At 40.0% G+C, this 22,643-nt stretch overlaps 1 protein-coding gene across 2 annotated transcripts in view; it reads left to right on the top strand.

Annotated features, from left to right (window-relative positions):
* Positions 1–19,794, top strand: part of LOC121934212 (MOB-like protein phocein) — a 28,548-nt gene extending 8,754 nt beyond the window's left edge. The window contains exons 1-8 of one of the 2 annotated variants that reach the window (XM_042474477.1): positions 7,335–7,589; positions 11,428–11,490; positions 12,157–12,257; positions 13,666–13,708; positions 13,873–13,959; positions 15,157–15,236; positions 16,342–16,453; positions 17,437–19,794. In XM_042474477.1, the coding sequence (XP_042330411.1) occupies positions 7,530–7,589; positions 11,428–11,490; positions 12,157–12,257; positions 13,666–13,708; positions 13,873–13,959; positions 15,157–15,236; positions 16,342–16,453; positions 17,437–17,568 (678 nt within the window). In that variant the 5' untranslated portion in view covers positions 7,335–7,529 and the 3' untranslated portion in view covers positions 17,569–19,794. Of the gene's footprint in view, positions 1–7,334; positions 7,590–11,427; positions 11,491–12,156; positions 12,258–13,665; positions 13,709–13,872; positions 13,960–15,156; positions 15,237–16,341; positions 16,454–17,436 lie in introns of those variants that run through there. The other variant, XM_042474503.1, reaches the window with a different exon arrangement.
* The last annotated feature ends 2,849 nt before the right edge of the window (positions 19,795–22,643 follow it).

Below are 22,643 nucleotides of genomic sequence, written 5' to 3'. Positions count from 1 at the left end.
ATGCTGCTGTCGTAGGATGGAGGCCACTATCTTTTCACCACTACAATATTAAAGTCAACAGCTTCAGCTCAGACAGCCATTGTACATGGATGAGGTGTGCCATCTTGTTGACATCGGACAGCAAAATGTTTTTGCTCACACCAGGCTGTAGTACTTGAGTGAGGTCAAAATTCAAGACTTTCTTCTCTGCAAATTGTTGTTGGGGGCAGGCATCATGCAAAGGCTAAGCAGGATGTTGTGTGGGGGGGAACAGCTGAAAATATTCAATCGCTCTTTCACTGCAAGGCTATATCACTAGGAACAAGGACAGTCCTGTTTGTTTGCAACTTTGGCTTATCACGGTTCCAGTCAACAGGCCAGCTGCAGGAAGGACATGCTAACCATAATTCTCTTTAATCATGGATTTCAACCAACAAGGTTTTCTTTTTCCTTTCCTTTAAAAGCAGCAGTGTTCAGAACTGCAGAAGGCCTGCTCCTTTAGCAGAGAGGAACGTTTGTTTCAGCTTTACCAGATAAAATGTAAAGCATAATATGCATTAGGACTCTGAGGGATAGCCTTAGAGGATACTATATGACACTTGTAGCCAATCTCCGTGCCACAATACGGTAGTAAGAGGATAGAAAGGTGGAGGGAAGTAGTAAGAGGAAGGCTGAATGTTAGATGGATGGACTCTATTAAAGAGGTCACTGGTATGAATTTGTAGGACCCAAGCAGAGAAGTGGAGGACAGGGAGTCTTGGATATGTCTTACAGAGTATGGGTCAAGATTGACTCGGGTGGTAAACAAAAACAACAAAGTAGTATGCTTATACTTTTATCCTCTTACTATTTAACAATTTTTTTTAAGAGGAGAAAGCACAGGCCACCTTTACTCTGTCCTGCAGTATTTCTTTTCCTCCTCAAGTGCCTGTATTGATTGATTTGTTGAATTTATATCTCGCCTTTCTCCTGAGATGGAATTCAGGGTGGCTTACTATAATTTTAAAAAGATTGAACTAAAATATTAGTTTACAGTAGTTAAAAAAAGGATTAAAAGGATGGAGCAAGCTTGTTTTCTGCTGCTCCAGAGACTAGAACCTGGAGCAATGGATGCAAGCTCCAGGAAAAGAGATTCCAGCTGAACATTAGGAGGAACCTCCTGACAGTAAGGATAATTCGACAGTGGAACACACTCCCTTGGACAATAACATTATTTTAAAAGCATGATAAAAAGTTAACATTATTAAAGCATATTTAAAACAAAATTTCCAATAAAACATTCAAAAAAACCCCACACACCATTTCACAAACACATATATTAACGCTGCCTAATAAAAATGGGAAAGCCTGCCTGAATTAAACTGTCTTGAGATGCTGATGGAAATAGGGAAGAGAAAGGGCCAATTTGATCTCTTGGGGAAAGGGAGTTCCATAGCCTGGGAGCAGCCACAGAGAAGGCTCTCTCTTGAGTCCTCACCAAATATGCCTGTGAAGGTTTTGGAGCAAAGAGAAAGCCCTCTGCTGAAAAAACATGCACTGGTTTGTATATATACAGTCCTTCAGATAGTCTAGTCCCAAGCCATGTTGGGCTTTGTTGGTCATGAAAGCTCCTTTTAATTTTGCCTGGAAACAAACCAGTATCCAGTAAACATATTTTAATGTGTGGGAGTGTATGTGTGTCTCACATGATCCCTGAAACCAGCTCCTGTCAACAAACTGGTCACAGTATTTTGGTCCCACTGAATTTTTCAAATAGTTTCCAATGGAAGCCACAGGTAGAACATATTGCAGTACATGGGATGTAACCAAGACACATGTCACCACAGCCCGATCTGACTTCTCAGTGAATGTGTGCAACTGGTATACTAGTTTTAAGTGTCCAAATGCATACTACTGAAATCTGGGCATCCAGGCTCAGATCCAAACCTACGATTTCAAGGAGAGTGTAACCCCATCCAGCACAAGCTGAATTCCTCTTCCCTGATCTGCCTTCCAACTGCCCAGGAGCACCTCTGTCTTGTCTGGATTAAGTTACAATTTGTCCACCCTCATCCAGTCCATTACTGACACTGGTTTAGTACAGCTTCCTTGGAAGAGAACTGAGCCTTGAGAGACACCACAGGCTACTAATCAAGGTGTTGAACAAGTATACTCCAGTAACACTTTCTGGGTCTGCCCCTCCCAAGAAGGACTGGAGCTATTGTGAAATAGCACCCCTGAACCTCATCCCAGAGAGGAAGCTCAGGATACCATGGTCAATGGTACTGAAAGTTGCTGAGAGGTCCAGCAGAACCAACAGGGACACATTCCCCTTGTCAAGCTCCCTCGTACAGCCAGTCCTCCACATTTGCAGTTTTGACTTTTGCAGATTTGATTATTCACGGATTTGATTAATATGCTATCTCTAGCAATCTCTAGGTTTTCCAGCATGACTCTGTGGTCAACATCTGCCAGACATCATGCTAGAGGACCTAGACATTCCTAGAGGGAACACCTCTGTAGTCATTTCTACATCTTCCTTTGCAATTCTACGTCACTGTCTGACAGATATTGACCACAGAGTTGCGCTGGAGAACCTAGAGATTCCTAGAGAAGTGTTCTTTCAGGTAAAATAAATTGTATTTTTTTTATTTGTGCTTTTTCTACTTTCAAAGGCTCCTGTGCTGTCTCTATCCAATAGCCAAGCCTGAATCCAGACTGAAATGGATCTAGAGAATCCATCCCATCCAAGAACACCTGAAGCTTGGAGGCCACCATACACTCTAGAACCTTGCCCCCCCCAAAAAAAAATTGGAGACTGCCCAATAGTTCTTCAGTATGATGGGGTCTAGGGTTAATATAATAATAATAACCTCACCACAGAGACCAGGCAATTACCCATGTTGGTATATCCCTTGTTGCACCTGCCCATACATAACACTTTTCAAAAAAAGATGCACTACAAATAGTCTGTTTGATTAGTACCGCTAAAAGAAAAAAAACCTAGGGTTTTGTTTTAATCACCATGGATCTTATTCCTCTGCCAATGCCATCTTAGGGGTGTTTATATTATTATTTTAGCTTATGCCATTGCTGAGTTTAAATGAATTTAGCTACAAGCTTCTGACGTTTTTGTTTTGTTTTGGCATAGGTGGCATTGAAAGTTTGGTGTCCATAGTTTAAATTATCCTACATCAAGGGGCAAATATAATAGCAAAATAAAATTAGAAATATGTTTATTTCATTTTCTTCTTGACATTGTAGATGGTACTGCAATCTGAAGTGATCAAACAAATCTGTCCTTTAACAAGTTCTGCTCTTCTTGACACTTGTCTGCCTCAGATGGAGATGAATCAGTTTTTCTACCTGGCTTGAAATCAGATTTTTCTTTCTTTCTTTTTTTTTTTTTAGTACTTGTTATTAAAGAACAAAGCAAATTCATACAACTAAAGTGCTTCAATATGATGGGAACCATATGCAATGCATAACCATATGCAATGTTAAATATTATAGTTAACATTAAACAATAATTTTAAAAAAGATAAACACCAGGGAAAGAGACAAAACATTTTCCCATTCAAGTAATGCATAACAGTGAAGAAAGTCTGATTCAGGCTTTTTAAAATCAGGCTAAGTCCAACCAGTCAAAATTGTACTGTATAGAGGTTTGATCTGCAATGAGATGCAACACACATACCACAACTAATGTAGCAATCACACTCTTAACTGTCTTGTTCCAAGCAAAGAGCATGTGTAGATTTTAAATATAACTGTTCAGCATATCAGATGATTATTTTTGCAGTTTTGATCATTCATACGGGAAAACAGATCAAAACACTTTAATGTCTTTCAGTGGCACTTACTATTTTAACAAATATTTAATGGGAAATAATAGATACTATAATACTTTCATGGTCATGGTGTGTATCATGTGTACGTTTGTATGTGTGTATGTATGTATGTGTGTCTATGTGTGTGTGTGTATATATATATATATTCAGTTAGTTAAGAATCTGGTCATGTATTTCTTTGTTGTTGCTATGCTTCATTCATTGCATTTGCAAAATGCAAGTATGCTTGAAATGAGAGCAACTCAAATGTAACAAAACAAAACAAAACCAAATGTCTTTTAGAATGTCACTTTTATCTTTTGGGAAGGTGGTTTAATTCCAATGGAGGAAAGAAAGCCAAGTAATGAGCAACCTTGCCAAGTACTGATGAGGGATATCTACAAGGCTGTTAGCTCTAGGCTGTGTCTCCTACAAGTGACAAGAGTCTTCTTTCTTTTACAGAGGTTTCTCAAGGATAATTAATTCTGCTTGTTTTGCTGAGCCTGGTCTGAGAAGTGGGGGAGAAGAAAACAGATGGAGATAAAAGGACCCAGCAGAGCATTGCTGCATAGGGGGCAAAGCTCAGTGCTCTGATTTGCTTCAAGGTCCCAGCTCCCAGTGAATGCCAGAAAGGGAATGGCATTTCTCAAATAGCTGTGGGATAGTCAGGCACAAACTACATATACATATACAGCATCTTTGCACCCACCGCATATGCAAGGAAAAATTCGAATCTAAGCAATATTTTAAGGTCACCGTTTCCTTCTAAAATGAGGCTGAAGGGGCCTCCACTAAAGTTAGGTTTTTAAATCTCAGTTCCTTATCTGTGTGAAACGTTGAAGCACAGATAAATTGTCCGGGATGTACAAGGACATGTGGTCTAAATGCATCCTAAATCCAGCTTTTAAATACCACATGTTATGTACTGTCATAATCAGGAAACTCTCTCTTTCAAGATAAAAATAAATGTCCTTGCCACTCCACCAAGTTATCTTAAGGAAATGGCAAATTTAGAGATGGTAATTCTGTTGTGTGCCTTCAAGTTGTTTCCTACTTATGGCCCTATTACGGGGCTTTCTTGGCAAGAATTTGGAGAGGGTTTGCCTTTGCCTTCCTCTGAGGCTGAGAGAGTGTGACCTGTCCAAGGGCGACCCAGTCATGGCCCAGTGGAGAGTCAAACACTGGCCTAAAGTTGCAGTCCACGCTGGCTCTGCTGCAAAATAAATGGTGGATTCTTTCCCCACCCTCAAAGTATGCACCCCTCACATTCAGCGGTCTCTCTATTTATATGAGTGTTTTGAGCTTTTATTTGATCAGGCTCTACATTTTTCTAGAATTTCCTTCATTTTGTGGCACCTTGTCCTCCTTTGCAGTTATTAGGACATCTGGTCACCCTGCTCTGTGACAAAGGGAGTTAGTAACATAAATATATATCTATGTGAAATTGGCCACACATGTATGTATATATATGGTTAGTTAGTTAGTTACTTAGTTAGTTAATAGAGGTAGAAAATAGAGTTTTTTTGAACTCTATATGAACCCCAGGGGTAGAGAACTGGACACATTTTCCACACAGAAAATTTCTCATTAAGACAGGGAATAGGCAGATTAGATTTATCTTTTGATAGGAAAAAACATTCTCCAGATGATATGTAGCATCCTTGGCTCTGGGTAAACATACTAAAAGCTAGAAGGACCCCCATAAATTTCAATGGAGACATGTCTGGTTAGGATGGCAGGTGGGACCCTAGTTAATTGCTATAGGTCAAGAACAGGTCAAAGAAAGTTAATAAAATAATTAGGGGATTCTTTGAGTAGGTAGAAAAATATAAAAGGGGCAGAGATAATGTATTCATTTTAGGTGTTTGGGATTTGTTGTATGTTTTGATGACTTTTTTGGAGCTAACATGAAGGGAGGAGAGGGATCTTTCTACAGCAGGCTGGATCCCCACTGCAGAAATAACCCAGTTTGAGACCACTTTAACTGCCTTGGCTCAGTGCTAGGAAATCCTGGGAATTGTAGTTTATTCTGGCACCAGAGCTCTCTGACAGAGGAGGCTAAACGTCTCACAAAACTACAGTTCCTAGAATTCCACAGCATTGAGCCACAGCAGTTAAAGCAGTCTCAAAATGGATTATTTCTGCAGTATGGACGCAGCCCATGTTGCTCTGTAGGCCTCAAGTGAAGACTGGCCTCCCTCAAACAGCTCTAGGTCTTCAGAACAGGGCTGCCATTATTGCCTTGCTATGTTCACCTACTGAAAACTGGAACCAGTTTGGTTACAACAGCGCCTTCCCCAGTCTCTCTATATATGTACAAGCTTATTTACTGTATGCAATGTGATCCTGCAGTGCCTTTGCATACTGATTTTCCAGACAAACACGGCTACGTCTTTTAGTTTGCTGTAGTCAGAAGAGAGCGGGAAGTCAATTGGAAATTGGCGGTGGGATATTTATAGGGTATTGCTCCCTGTATTTGGGCTTGTTTGTTTTTTGGTCAGGTGTGCTTAATGTTTGTCACTTATTTTGCATAACTTGAAACACAAAGCGTGGTATGAATGTTATACAAATGTATACAAGAAAAGTGACACTAAAGAAGGACTTATTCATTTATTCCTTTTTCTCCCAGAGCAACTTTCCTTTGAATTTTTCATTTTTTGGCTTGCTTCTTCAGCTCAACTGCCATCTTTTTTGTCGTCCGCCGTCCCTTCTTAAAAACCTAATGAAATGGCAACTTCTCCTTAAGACAGCAGCGTAACATTAAAATCATAGGGGCATAATTTGCTGGGCCAGTCAAAAAAGGCACAAAAATGAGTACAGAGTATAACTTCCAAGCCCTTTGTAGAGTAAGAAATGCTTGACTTCCTCGTTGTTACCACTTTTTAAATCTCTATTTCCTTATTATGTTCTTGGCCTTCTTTATTTCCTCTCTTTGTGACCTTACTACTACTACTACTACTACTACTATTTATTTTTCCCCATTTTAATTCTTGACATGTTTAGGCTGAAATACATTTGGTCTAAAACACACTGGAGAAATAATCCAGTTTGAGACCGCTTTAAACTGCCCTGGCTCAGTGCTAGGGAATTCTGAGATCTGTAGTTTTTGTGAGGCATTTATACTTCTCTGTCAGAGAGAGAGAGCGCTAATCTGGCGCCACAATAAACTACAAATCCCATAATTCCACAACACTGAAGCACGACAGTTAAAGCGCGGTCAAACTGCGTTAAGAAAATAGGAATCCTCAAAGGCTCCAGTCCTCGCAGCGCGAGCCTCGATCACAAACGCGCATGCGCGACCCCCCCCCCCACCAGCGCGGACGCTCTCGACTCGAGCCACCCTAAGCTCCTCCCACCTACACCGTTAACTTCACCGCCGTTCCATCCTTTCCTTCCTAATTTGGCTCAGCCAATGGTTTTCCTCCTCCCAGGCTGTTCCGTTTTAGTTCCCTCCCCCCGCCCCTCGAGCTCTTGGCGCTGTTCCATCCTCCGACGCCCCTCCCTCCTCTTCAGGATGAACGTCACTGTGAGGCAACTGTGACGCGTCGCTTCCTGTCCTCCGCTTCTCCTTCGGTCCCTTGGGGGAGGAATTTACGTCACGACGTTGACGTCGTCATCGTCGACGCCGTCTCCCGCGCATGCGCGCCCCTTCCTCTTCCTCCCGCTCCCCCCCATTCGCCTGGCAGTCGCTGTTGCCGCCGCCGCCGCCGCATCCGGGTCCTGGCGCCGCTCGCTGTCACTATGGTCATGGCGGAGGGGACGGCTGTGCTGAGGCGGAACAGGCCGGGCACCAAGGCCCAGGTGAGCCCCACGGGCGCCGGCGCCCCACGCTCCCGCCACCGACACCCTCCGGGGCTCGGGCCGAGCGGGAGGCCTGGGCGGGGATGGGCGCCGAGGATGCTGGGAAGGAAGGAGGGAGGGAAGCAGCGCGGCCTAGTCGCCTCCTCCGCTTCCCTCTCTTTTCTGCCCCCATCCGCTCCGAGGGGGGTGTTGGTGGGGGGCTTTCCCAGCGCCTGCCCTCCATTTCAGGCTCCTGCCCGGGAGGAATCCAGAAACGTCCTCCATTTTGAGCCTGGCTAAGAAGCAGGGGGACCAGAGGGCCTCCTCTCCTCCATTGCAAGCCTTGTGCCCAGGAGGAATGAAGAAATGTCCTCCACTTCTGAGGGATTAAGAAGCAGGGCGACTAGGAGCCCTCCATTTCAGGCTCCTGCCAAAGAGGAACCCAGAAACGTCCTCCATTTTGAGCCTGACTCATAAGAGGGTGAACAGATGCCCTCCTTTTCTAGGACTTGCCCTCCATTTCATCCTTCTTCAGTCCAGGAGGGATTCCAAAATGCCCTCCACTTGGAGCAGTTCAAAGAAGCCCACTGAATAACATCTTTTGCCGTTCACCTTTTCCCTAAGAAACCCACTGGCAGGGCATGTGTTTTCCCGTGTGTGTGTGTGTGTGTGTGTGTGTGTGTGTGTGTTTTGCTTCCGCAGGGTGACCAGACACGTCCTCCTTTCCCAGCACCTGCCCTACATTCCAACCTTCTTTCCGGGAGGAATTCCAAAACTCCCTTCATTTTCAGCATGGATCTACATCCATATTAAATGTCTTTAGCCTTGTTATTTGGCCATGTCCTCCATTTGTCAGGTATGTCCTGCATTTTTGCGGTGCCTTGTCCTCCTTTGTAGGGAGGACGTCTGGTCACCCTCGATAGGACGGCCAGGACGGGGTGGGTGGGTGGGTGGCAGCGACCTCTCTTCCTTGATGCGTTTTGGGAGTGTGTGGGCTCCTTTGCTCTGCCAGGCGACCCAGAGGTTCTTCTGGCTAACTGGGGAGGGCTGTGGCATCTGTCAGTGAGGAGGATATGAGGGTGAAGCTATGCACAAACACACACACACATGTTTATGGTTAGGGGTGTCTTGGGGAGTGTGAGTGTGAAGGAGGATTAGAGTGGCCTAATCCAGACTGGCACCCTCAAAACCAGTTGAGTGACAACTCGCATCATCCCCCGTATGAGAAAGAGGGTTGAAATGTTGGCTGTAAGGCAGAGTCTGGCGATAGTTTAGAGCCAAGGTTCAGCTGAACGGCATGGGATCCAGTCATAGTACAATCTTGTAGTGATATATCCAGTGGATATATCTGAGAAAGGACACATTGAAGGTGGCAGTAGTGCTGTGCATTCACCCAGGGAAGGGTGGAGTTGCAGGGCAGTGGCCAACAAAAGTGACCTATCCTGTATTGTTCAGGCTTTGAGATTGTTTATCTACTTGCGTGCGGGAAAAGTGATCTCATTGGGCAGAGATGGATACTGACAGTAAACCTGACTTCTCTTAGTTAAGAGGAGCCACACCAAATTCTCTAAGTAGCCTTTCAAAGCAGATGTTAACATAATAAGACGCTGTTTCCTGAACATGCAGTCGTGACACTTCTTGTGATTTCAAATTATTTCATTGCTAAAGATAGGCAGACTGTAGCTAGTTGTTCTCAGCGGCTTCTCTATTGATCTGTGTGTTTGCTCTTTTCTGCACAGGACCTTTTTTTCCAGTTGAAAGGAATGATGCGTCATCCTCATGAGATAGCTTTAGGAGATATACCTGCTGAGATAAAAATGGTGTGGGTGGATGTGCATTAGCCTAATACGCATGCATATATCTTTTCAAATTTGATTGCAAACCTGTTTGAGTATATTCCGTGATTGAAACACATTGTAGAAAACAGCACAGGCTTTCAGTTTAGGACTGTTGTAGGCCAATGACGTTGTTGTTGTTAAACACTTTATTTAAACAGAAGTATTTCATACAGAGTCATGGTGCCCATCACAAAAGGCAAGTTGAATGGTGATCAAAAATAGATGCTAGAAATGTACTTTGTGTTGCAACCCCAGAGTCTTCTGTTTGGAAACATTCCTATTAATTTCAAGAGGACACATTTCTAAGGTTAGCATACATAGAGGTGCAGTATTTATTTAATTTAGTATTAAAAAAGAATGGTGCAAAAATAAAGCTGTTCTTATTTGGTTTTGTACCATTCTTTTTGAATCACCCAGTGTTAGTCTAGCCCTGTGCATGTATTTGTTGTTATTTTCAGTTGACCCTGACCCATGGCAACCCTTTGGATGAGATAGCTACAACTCCCCATCCACAACTACTCTGCTACGTCTTGCAGATTCAGGCCTATAACTTCCCTGATTGAGTCCAGACATCTGGTGTATCATCTTCCTCGCTTTCTACTACCGTCTATCTATCCTAGCATTATTGTCTTTTCTAATGAGTCATGCCTTCTCACAATGTGTCTCAAGTACTGTACAACAGCCTGATTTTGGTCATCTTGGCTTCCAGGGAGATTTCTGGCATGATCTGTTCTAGCACCCATTTGTTTGTCTTTTTGGCCATCCACAAAATCCTCAGCACATCTCAATTGAGTTCATTTTCTTCCTGTCCAGCTCTCACCTCCGTACAGGGTGATGGCTTGGATGATTCTAACTTTAGTGCTCCGTTGTAAATCTTTACACTTTAGGACTGTATACTGTCAGGTAATTTCCACTGATGTTCCCAGCTTGGACATGAAACTGACTGAGTGACCTTGGGCAAGTCACACTCTCTCAGCCTCAGGAAGGCAATGGTAAACCTTCTCTAAACAAATCTTGCCAATTAAACCCCACGGTAGGTTTGGCTTAGAGTTGCCATAAGTCAGAAACCACTTGAAGGCACACAACAAGAACAGTATGTAGTACTTGCTCCCAGTTAAGTGTATATATAGTACATAAGCACCTGTAAGTGCATATATAGGATTGTAGTGGAAATTTTGTAGCAGTAGAGATTTGGATTATGTTTTGGCAAAGGTATCTCAAAATCAGTATAACTAACATTTTCTTTTCATGCCCCTAGTGAAAAAAATAGAATACTGTAGATGACTGTGTGTCCTGTCCTCCCCAGGCTGCCTTTGCTTGGAAATGTGTGGAGTAGTAAAACTGCTATATCAGTATAAATAAATAGACAGATGGAAAGCTGACTTACACTGGGTCAGATCATTGACCTATCTAGCCCAGTACTGCCAACTTTGGCAGAAGCGCCCCAGAGTTTCAGGCAGGATTCTTTCCTAACCCTACATGATAATCTTTACTACAGTATTACCTGGGGATCTCCCAGCCAAGCATTACCAGCCCTGAACCTGCTTAGCTGCCAAAATCAAATAAAATCAGAGTATTCAGGGTAGTATACTGGCACATTGATGCAACGTCTTGGCCTGAGTGTGTAAGCCTATCAGTATCTGATTTACAGTGTGCTGTTACTAACGTGGGTTTTATAGTGCTCCATTGGCAACAACATCTCTCATTAGATCCAGTATACAGCTAACTGTGTTCTACACAGTTAACAGAATTGGACAGAAATGGCAGGATTTGGGATATCAGTCCAAGAGGCTTTTCATTCACAAAGGCACCCACTATATCCCTGCAGCTGGATATATCTGATATTTGAATAGGGTTGAAACCCAACAGACAACAGAGAATATGATATTGTCCAGCACAGGATGCTGCTCTGGCTCTCTTAGTGCAAAGAAGCTGAAGTACATTTGTAGGAATTAAAATTTTAAGATAGCTTCATTTTCCTTCAGTTTGGTTGATTTAAGTATTTGTTTCTCTTTCCTTAGGATTTTTATAATTGGCCTGATGAATCATTTGAAGAAATGGACAGCACACTGGCAGTTCAACAGGTATTCATTTCATTTCTATGCTGCCTTTCTTTCAGAAAGAGACTCAAGGCAGCTCACAAATAAAACCATTGAAAATGTCTGTAATAAAAATGTAAAAGACAATTAAACTATCTAAAAAAGTATAAAATTACAAAAACATACAAAATTTAAAAACGTGTTTTAAACACATACCTGGTACACTTTAGTTGATATATACTCTCTTGTTCTATAATTATGGGGTTTGCCATTAGAAATACCTAGGATATATCTATATTAGTATAGATTCAAATATATCTTTTTACTTTTTGTGGGCAAAGAGCAGGTTGTATGATGTGCCATTATTATCACAACAGGAAAATATTGGTGCCCCACACTGCATACTGTAGTCTAGGTTTTTTTCTTACAGTTATATTCATTCCATTTGTTCCCTGACAGACTACAGAGTAATGTTCCTTGGATTACAGAGTCAAAATTCTTTTTGTTGTATAATTAGTTATTTTGGAGCTTAGGAGGCTACGCATGAGTCTGAACTATACTGTAATGGCTAAGGTATGGGTGAGAAATTTTGGTTACAAATTTAGCTATAGGCCTCAGCTAGCTAAGCATAGCAGTGGTGGTGATGATAGTGATGAAGATGGTTTGTTGATCTTACCAGGAAAAACACATATATTTTAATATTTTCTCTAGTATATCCAGCAAAACATAAGAGCAGACTGTTCAAACATTGACAAAATTCTTGAACCTCCAGAAGGACAGGATGAAGGTGTTTGGAAATACGAACATTTAAGGTAACTATGTTCAAGCTTTTAAAAAAGCAAGTAATTTATCTGAAATAATGATGTTTATTCATCTGTTTGTAAAAGTCTAAGGATGTTGAGAGAAGAAATCATTTTCCTTAAGAACATGGAAACCACACATGCTACACTCCAACACTCCCTAGTAGTCTGCACTTCTCAGGAATTGGGATATGTGTTGGTAAGGAGGAATGGATGCTAGATAAAACATGCCCCTTGTTTTAATTAAACCTATACTTTTGGTTGAGTGTCTTGATGACCTGAAGGAGAAAGTTTTTCTTTCCATTTCCTTTCACTTGCAGTCATGACTCTTTTCCCTCCATCCCTTCTCTTGGAGGTTTTTTTTTTGGGGGGGAGGGCTGGATGAGCTGGTCATTCTGTGTTATAATTATGGTATTCCAAACCGCAAAAATAATAATCAGAATCTGATGGTAAAAATGAATTTTTCTGCCATTACCAAAGCCCCTTTGCAGAAGCTCAATTTTTTAAAATGATATGCTCTGTTATATAGCTGGACAAAAAAGACTACTATATTTTATCTCAGATATATGTATTTGGCCATATATACACTTCACCCCAATTCTAAATGTTAGAATCAGTGTACTTCCAATCTCAGTATTAGTATTTCTGGTAATGCCTCACTATTTTTTTACTAAGGACTGTTCAAATGAAAGGCCATTTAAACTTTTTTTCTTAGGGGTAATTTCAGAGTTCAAGAGGTTCTCTGAGGGGGCTTCAAGAGTGTTGATCCATGTAAGTGCTGATAAGATTTGAGAGACTATTGTCCTATGTCACGTGGGGATAACATGTCTACAGACCACATGTGTGCTTCAGGAATCTCCTCCCCACTGTTTACTGATTTCAGTAGCAAAGCAGGAAAACCAATTTTTAAAAAGTCCTTTTGTTTTAAGGATTTCTTTGGTTTGCCATCTAGATTTGTTGGGGTGATTTGTCAGTAAATTTCAGCAGCTCAGCAGAAAGTTTGTGGCCTGACATATTGAAGTTGCCTTTCCTATATAGTCCATGTGTAGGTGACTGCCATGTTCAGAATATTCATCATTGCCATATACAGTAAATGCTTCATGGACATGAGAAAGTATGGCAGGTAAAGGCTTCTAAAATGTCATGCCTGTTCCATGAAACACCAAATATGGATCATGGTTTTCTGTGACCTCCGTACATAGGCTATATATTATTTACATGGGTTCCTAGCACTAATACATGTGTTCCATAAATCATTTGACTTCCCCCAAAATATGGAGACATACTTTATTAAAAGATTTAGTAGTTTTCTTCTTATTATTAGCCACTATGGTGAGTTTGACTCTGCTTGCATTAAATAATTTTAGCTATTTCCATCTTTAGTCTTTATCTAACAATTTTTTTTCTTCTAAACTTTTAGGCAATTCTGTCTTGAGCTTAATGGTCTTGCAGTTAAACTTCAGGTAATCTCCTTTGTTTTAAGCATAAACAATGCATTCTTTGTTAGATGCTTAATATTATTTTTCAGCAATTTGTTTTTTGTAGCTAAGGTATATAGAAAGAAAGTTATTTGAAGAGTAATTTTCTCCTCAGCTTACTCTTACGTATTGTGCAAATTTTTCAACAGACTGAATGCCATCCAGACACATGCACACAAATGACAGCAACAGAACAGTGGATTTTTCTTTGTGCAGCCCATAAAACTCCCAAAGAAGTAAGTAGGGAAAAGGCATATTAAGTTAATTCCTCTGTATTGCTTTGAGACTGTTATCTTCACACATCTGTTTATATAGAACAGAAATAAGCCACTTGTATCAGTTTCTGTTCCTTGTCTTTGAGATGCTCTGTTTGGTGGCAAGCTCCCATGCATATTAGAGAATGTGCATAAGGCTCAGTTTATGATTGCATCTGTCGGCTGCTGTGGGTTACTGCGCACCTTTAAACTGAGTACTTACAGGTTTCTTACCCTCATGTCATGGCAGGATTGTGTAAAAAGTAGCACACCAGCCATTTGACATTCTTGGTTTAATATTATTTTTTCCAGCCTTTCCTCTCACCTTGGAGATCCACATTGCTTGGGAAGCATGCTCTTGACATTATTTGAGACATGAAACCTGTTGTTTTTGTTTTTTTGGCCTGGAATAATGAAGAACCAGCCATAAAGATAGATTTTGGCTTGCCTGGCTCATGGTCTCGGTTTTCTTGTGCTGATGATTAACTTTCTTGTTCTAGTTATGTGGTATTCTTGACACTAAGTAAGACTATTCCTTACGCAGATTTTCCTGAAAATCACCCTACCTCTTCTCCATAGAAATAAACATGCTGGCATAGATATATGTGATGGGGTCAAGACTAACCAAAGGCAAGAGAGCCAATACAAAGCAATCTGAAACAGTATGAAAAGTAAATTTGTTTAAGATGACTTATTAGACTTATTAGCAACAATGAATGAGAATTTCTGAAAATTAATTGGACTGTCGAGCTCTTTATTTTCAGTCCTAGCATGTCAGTCACTGGTTCTGCAGATCTAGAACAAAAGTGTGTATAAGAAGCAGCACTAATTGTGCTCATCTTGCTGAAAATTAGTTAGAACACTCATAGTGAATATTGCTAATCCAAGTTTGACTTCTTTTTACATGAGAGGAAATTTACTTCCTATTGAGATATATATGATTTCTGGGGAAAGCAACAGGGCTTGCTTCCAAGTATCTATGTTTAGGAATGGGTGTGAGTAGGGTATGCATATTTGTGAAACAGATTTTGTTCTAGAACTTGAAACTGATGTGCCATTTGAAATATAGTGTTCATATTTCACATGACAAAATCTTCAATGTCAGTCTGAAAGGAAAATTATTGTCACGGACATTCCATTGTTGATATTCCAATATCACCTTTTTGTCTTATTTTTTAGTGTCCTGCCATTGACTACACCAGACACACATTGGATGGAGCTGCATGTCTTCTGAATAGCAATAAATATTTCCCAAGCAGGTAAATTTCTGTTGATATCTTCTTGTATTTTTAAATATTTTTATTTGGTACTCAAGGAATGCTCAGATTTGGGTGAACAAATTATCACTAGAAACTGTTCTTACACACATATTTTTATTTTTTTATCTAAAACAGATAATGCAAGTCTCAAATAACTTTTTTATAAACAATAACATTCTATCTACTGTATATACCCGTGTATAAGTCTAGAAACATTGGTCAAAAACTGACCCAAAAAACCTGGGTCGATGTATCCATGGGTCAATGTAAGTACTATACTTTAACTCTTATTTAAAAAAAGGAACTGTCCCCTTGTGAAAGGCAAGAACATAATCTATCATAGAAGCACTGATACCCTCAATTTTCTCATCTATCCAGTCTTTAATGTGAGCAGTAATGTCTGCCAGAATTTTCTAAGTTCTTTAGCATTGTTTTCCTTTCCTTCATCCTTTAGATCCTTTGTTACATGCACCTAAGTTTTACCCTTGACTTATCCATAGGTCATGGCAAAATCCATAATTTTGGCCCCAAAACTTAGACATGAGGTCAATTTATAGTCAAGTATATACGGTAACTAAAATAAGCATAGCAATAATATTGATAATACTAATAATAGTGTTGATGATCATGATTATGAAGAGATTAATATTACTAATAGTCAACAAAATGTATTTCTGAATATTTAAGTTTATATCTATAACAAACACCTCTCAGTAAGACGGCATATGAAATGGTTACCATAATTCAACATATTACATAAAAACCATTCTTGACATAATGATAATTAATTATACACTTGTCCCTTGGCATTTGCGATCTTGCCGTTTGTGTCCTTTGGTTTTTCGCGAACAGCAGGCACTGAGAGAGAAAATGGTGTGCATGTGCCCGGGATGCACACACAGGGCCACACACAAGAGTGCACAGCCATTCAAGCCAATGGTGCTTAAATATTTGCGCTTTTTAGTTTTTGTGCTGGGGGGGTGTCTGGAATGGATCCCCTGTGAAAACGGAGGGGCGACTGTATTATCGATTGTACATGCTTAAACATTTAGCACAGCAATAATAAGTCTGACCTGATGGTAATGTTTGCCTTTTATTTTTTCAGAGTTAGCATAAAGGAATCATCCGTAGCCAAACTAGGATCAGTCTGTCGTAGGATTTATAGAATATTTTCACATGCATATTTTCATCATCGTCAAATATTTGATGAATATGAGGTAAGTAGTCTGATACTGCAGCTGCAATCCTGTGCCTTCTTACCTGGAACTAAGACCACTGAATTCAGTGTGACTTACTTCTAAGATAGGCTTGCACTGTGGGTATCTTGAATTGCAGTACTTTTAAGAAAATGTTTTGTTTCTAAAATCTACTTGTAAAGAGCTTTTATGGCTGAGTCTCATTTTTTGTTTCCATAAAATAGTGGGATTGCTACTTGGAGTGTAAAATATATGCCTACCTCATGTTATTTTAATTGGTATGGCATTATACCTGTGCGTTAATTCCAACAAGAATGTATGAAGTCTGTTGCAGGTTTTTTGTCATATGCCTAGCGTGTAAAAGTTTTGTCTGAGACAAGTAATAAGGTTTAAATGATGGTTTTCAAATGCCTTGGGTCTGAAAACATATCCCTGCTAATCCTGCTTGCTGAAGCATGCATTGATTTTGGAGCCACGTATAGGTGCTTTAGGCTGATCATAAGTTTGTATATAAGTCACCCAATGTTTTAATATACAAAGCCTAAATCTAGTTGCCAACCCCACTTTAGAGTTGACCTTTTGAATAAATGGAGTTTAATAAGTGACTTAACCATTCAGCAAACTAGTTGAGGGTCAGCATCTACATTTACACATAAGCAATCATTTAGATAATAAGTTGACAAAGATCTCTCCTGTATGCAATGCAACTGTCTGTATGTAATTCTGTATATAAAATTTTGGTGTTTGTTTTTAAGACATGCACTGCTCCACTTAAGTTCTTAGGGTTGCTTGTCCATACCAACCTACCAAAAAAGAGTATTTAAGAGTGGTTTGTTGAGCATCATGGTAGGTCACAATATAAAGTACAGTGTACTACAATTTATTTGTTTCAGAAACAAAGAGCTCTGTATAGGAAATTGTAACTTAAAACAATCCTGATAAACTTGCAATAATTACTCCTTTTTTGCATATGTCATCAGTGCTATTCCCTTTTCCCCCTTTAGAATGAAACCTTCTTGTGTCACCGATTCACCAAGTTTGTGATGAAATACAACTTGATGTCCAAGGACAACCTGATCGTACCAATTTTAGAAGAGGAGGTACAGAATTCAGTTTCTGGTGAAAGTGAAGCATGATGAGTATCGTGGACTGAAATGAACACGTAATTAACATGTACTGTATATATCATTTTAGAAACTTCAATCATGTATCCTTAGAGCTTTGGTTTAGAATACTTTTTGTATGCTGTGTGCATTGCCTCTTAATATGGGATATGGTTTAAGTTATTCATGAGCTGTATATTCTTCAATGTGGCACTCATGGTTTTTAAATACAATTAGAATTATCTGTTTATACTGCCTGTTAATAAAAGAATTGACAGTTCTGTAAAATTGCTGCTAAACAATCATTGGATCACAATCTTCAAACTTTGTCCAATTTAAACCTAAAGCTTCTTGTACTAATGAAATTTGCAAATTTACAAATCCATTTAATTCTAAATCTTGTTCTATTTTATAAAAAGCCCCATTATTTTGGTTCCCGAGTTTTGCTTTTGGGTGTGCACTTATAATGTTCTAAACTATTGTAGTATGTGTGTATCCAAATATTCATTATTACAGTATTAATACCAAAAGGATAATTTTTATTATGCTGTCATAATGTATTCTGGAGCTATCTGTTTCTTTCTGGACTTGCCTTTATGTATCACCGGAGGCTTGTGTGCATCACAACAAGTCATATATTCAGTCACTTCAAGGCAAAGATTCCCCTCCATATTTTCCATATCTACACTGTTCACTAATGGATAAAAACATTGTGCATTTCCTCTTGCCTACAGTAAAGTACTCTGTGGCTTATACCTGTGCATATTTATAGTAATTGCTTACAGATTATACCTCGCATTAAACATTAATGTTACGCTACAGCAGAGTGTGCCAAAATAATCTTGTAGCAAAGGGATTCCACGTACTAGGAATTTTGAATCTTAACAGTCATGTATAGCTAGTTCCTACCTTTCTTCCATCCAAAAAATACCAGCTTTTATGTTTCAGTAATTGAACACAACCCATATTTCTCCAAATCTAAATGTATGCTTGTTAAATAGAATTTTCAGGTTTGCATTAGAGCTAAGGTTCCATGAGAACTATTTAATGGAGTTTGAACTATTTTGAATGCTGTAGAAGTAAATATTTTTTAAAAAAACAACTATGGATGGCTTTGTTATGCTGGATGTATGTGAATGCAGATATCTACAAGTGCTAGCACTGTTGTTAGGTCAAACTTGATGAGATTTTAACTTTTTGAAGTTGGTGTATGGTCCTTTCCTATTGAAAACATAAACCGGTGTCCATTTTTTCCCAGAAATATATATGCCATGGCTTTTATGTGGCCAAGCAAGCTTTATTTAACCTGCTTCATTCTCAAGATTACTCATTTCACTGGGAATGAACATGAAAGTTTTTATTTCCTAATAGTCATTATTTCCTTTTGGAGAACACATTAGACCTGCCTTAATTGCATATAAGACATGTCAAACTGGACTCATCTCATTGCAAGATTGCCCCCATGATATAAAGGGAATCCAAAAATTGGAGACTGGAGAGAGAAACAGCATCTTCAGTGGGTTGTGGCACAAGCCCCACTGTAGTTGAAAGAGGCTGGTGGCACAGTTTTGGAGGACTAGGCTGGACGTTCTTCAGTGGATTAACACAGTTCTGCCTCTTATTGTGTATTTTAAAATGGGTTTGAAGGTTAACAGGGTCATCACATCAGAGGGTTTTTAGCAACAGCAATTATGTCATTGTGCCCACATGTAATTGAGGCCTACATTGGGCAATATAGATCTGGCTGAAATCTCAGAGCTTGTAGATGAGGAATTTCATTTCAGAGGTACCAGGATATATTTGGCAATGTTAGCATACTTTACCTCACTCAGAATATGAATGGTGTCATATAGCATTTTTGTGAAATTGTGTGGTGTTTGAGGCTGCAAGAAAATCTTAACATGCCTCCTTGTACTAGTACATGCCTCTGAAACAGTTATTCTCAACAAATAATTCCATTTCTGCTGCACTGTAAACTTGACTTCATATGATGGAAGTTAAGTGAATAACCTAAATAGGATACTGCTTGTAACTTTCCTTAATGCTGTTGATTCAAGTACCTCTGATAATGTGTGTGCACATGTGCCTGCCTGATACTATAAAACTTCAGTGAGAGTAAGTGAACTATTGACTTTGTATGGTTAACTATATTGAAGGTTTTAATGTGCATTCTGCATTATAGGGAAACTGAGCTATGTTTGTCTTTGAATTACATTGTAAAAAGTAGAGGTTGCAATTAAATCTGTTTCTTTTTCCATACCAGTCTGTTTTGCTAAATTGTTTTTTTTTATTAAATTATTCTCATTTTAGATCCCCCCTTCAAAATATAAGCTGTATATCTCAAGTTTTTTCCTCTCCTGGCCCTAAACTTCTTTAACCAAAAAAGAAAGGACACTACTCCTTCTATACTTGAAGAATGTTAAAGATAAGCTGTTTTACTTGGTGTAAAGGACGGTTTTAAATATCTAGAGATGTTGATGCCAAAACAGATAAAATATATGAGGATAAGTTGTGTGAGTAATAAAAGTAGGAGAGCTGAATAAGGGAGAACTCATACTCCCTTATTGAAGTTGAATCTTCTCAAAACAATCTTCCTACTTATTCTGGGGGGAAACTGTTGTAGAAGAAAATATACCCTTTATTTCCAAATCATTTGTCAATAAGGCATTAAACAAAATGGTCATCAAACAAAAAGGTTTTCTGGTACTTCATACTTCCATTTTCTGTTCTGTGATCTGGTTTAGCTTCCATATTCCATACAATGACGGCAGACCCCCTTCTGTAGTCATGTTCTTCCTGTGTGCCAAACACTAATGTCAGCTTTTACATGCAGCTGTATTTTTAAACAAAATTATAGCATTGCTGTATGACCATTCTCTCAGGAATGAAGGCAGGCCCATCTTGATTTTGGGGTTTTTGCCCTCTTCTTTTCACATCTGTTCTTACTCATAAATAGCTTTGTTAGGTAATCAATATTTATCCTGTCACATCTGTCACATTTTAATTTCTTTTGAGTCTAAAAATATTAAATCATTGCTAATTCAAGAGACAGAATTACTGCTGGGGAACCTGAGGGTTTTATGTGTTTGGATTTAGGAAACTGAAGCCTCAGCTCGCCTGACCCAAAAGTGCAGAGTTGTTTTCATCATGTATATACAGTGCGTACTTGGCTTACAAGTGAATAGGGCTTGTGCATGCGTCTGAGGGGGTGGTGGAAACGACAGGTCCAGTTGGAGGGAGCTCTTCGAACTCGAGGGCATATCCCCTACAGACGATGTCAAGGACCCAAGAGTCGGAGGTCACAGAGGCCCAGGTGTTAAACAAGGGCCTCAGAATGTCACAGAAGGAGCTGGAGGAGGTGATGGAGCATGCAGGAACTCTTCAAGATCTCTTCTTTCCCTGGTCGGTATCCTGTTGGCGGTTCTTTCAGTACTGGGCAGGGGCCTGGCGGCTGCCAGAATAAAAAGACTGAGAAGGGTAGCGCTGCCTTGGGTGCTCCTGTTGCTGATAGAGGTGGTCTTGTTGGAAAGGCCACTGACCCTGGCCATACCACTGTCACTGGCATTTTCTAAATGGGGTCTGGGAAGGAGCAGACATACCATGTTTCTTGGATACCACCTTCATATGGTATTTAAAGTTGAGGCACTCATCAGTCTCCCTATTGAACAGGCCAGCATCGTCGAATGGCATGTCCTCGATGGTGGCCTTCGTGCTCAGATTCAGATCCGATGAACGGAGCCAAACCTGCTGCTTCAAATCAGTAGAGTGGCGAGCAGAAGTGATTATCCAGCTCTCAATGGAGTAAGCCTCATCGCTAATCTTGGTGAGGACATATCCCTGTGGAGTCAATCAATCCATGTTTTGGCGAGGTTTGAAGAAACTATCCATGGTGCTGGAATTATTTTCCAACTAGAATTCAGAACCTTGGATCACGCCTTTTAAATCTGGATTTGTGCCCCATTGCCATGGAAGTCACTAGCCACCACCAAGGCTCACTAAGGAGATTATGCATGCCACAGCAGCAGCAGCCTCCATGGGCATGCCACCCACAACGCCTTGCTCTGAGAACAAACTCCTTTCAGTGGAAAGCATCTGGGGTCAAAACAAGCCAAGGAGAGAGGCAGCTGAAGAAGAAGGAGGATTGGCAGGATAGGAGCAGCCAGGAAAGGGGGATGGCTGGATCTGAGATAGCAATAAGGGGGACTGCCATGCATCTTCTCACCTCAGGCAGCAGGAAATTTCTATACATTTTTTCCAATGACCTCAATGCAAACAACAGCTAAAGACATTGTTTTTGCCATACGGGCATTGAATATTTTCGGCCTGTATTTTGTACATTGTGGAATTTGGGCCCAGATAATGTTACAGCAAGAAATGGTCGTCTTTAGAATGCCTCCTATTTATAAAGAGCTTCTCTGGCATTGATTCATCAGTAAGCAGCAATCAGTTGGGATAGTCCTTTGTAATTTTTCTGCTTCAGGAATAAAATAGGAGTTTACTAACAGGAAGTTTGTGGCCAGGAACAGTAAACAGTCTCACGGTCTATCTGTTATTATGAGATCCCAGAAAGCTGAATCAGGGTATTTGCCATTAAACACACCCAAACACACACACACACACACACTGAGAAACAGAAACCAATAAACCTATTTATTTGTTTAATTTTAAAAATCTTCTCTTTGAAGGAGAAATAGTATAAATGTTATAAATGAATACTCCCCCCGCCCCCATAGAAAAAGATGCACAGGATATTTTAAAGTGATTTTTTCAAGGAAGCAGCATTTTCCTTTCACTCACCAGCAGAATCATACATAAAAATGTACAGAACTGGTCTGTTCCCATAAATCTCACTGAATTCACTGACATTTACTCCCAGGGTGACTGTGTAGAGGATTACACAGCCTTACAATCCTTCAATATTGGGCCACAATCCAGCTAATGTTTTGCACTTTTTAAGTCAAATAGATTTCACTGGGGGCTTAAGCTTCTCAAGACTTAAAAGTGCTTCCTTTTTGCTGGTTTGTGCCATTATTGTTTAGATACTCATTTGATTTCTTTGGTGCCAGCTATGATCCGTGTTCAAAAAGCAGACCATACATCATTGATTT

Source organism: Sceloporus undulatus, chromosome 1 (assembly GCF_019175285.1).
Source record: "Sceloporus undulatus isolate JIND9_A2432 ecotype Alabama chromosome 1, SceUnd_v1.1, whole genome shotgun sequence".
NCBI classification, from domain to species: Eukaryota; Metazoa; Chordata; class Lepidosauria; order Squamata; family Phrynosomatidae; genus Sceloporus; species Sceloporus undulatus.
Note: the sequence above shows the minus strand (reverse complement) of the source record. Positions and strands in the feature narration are given on the sequence as shown.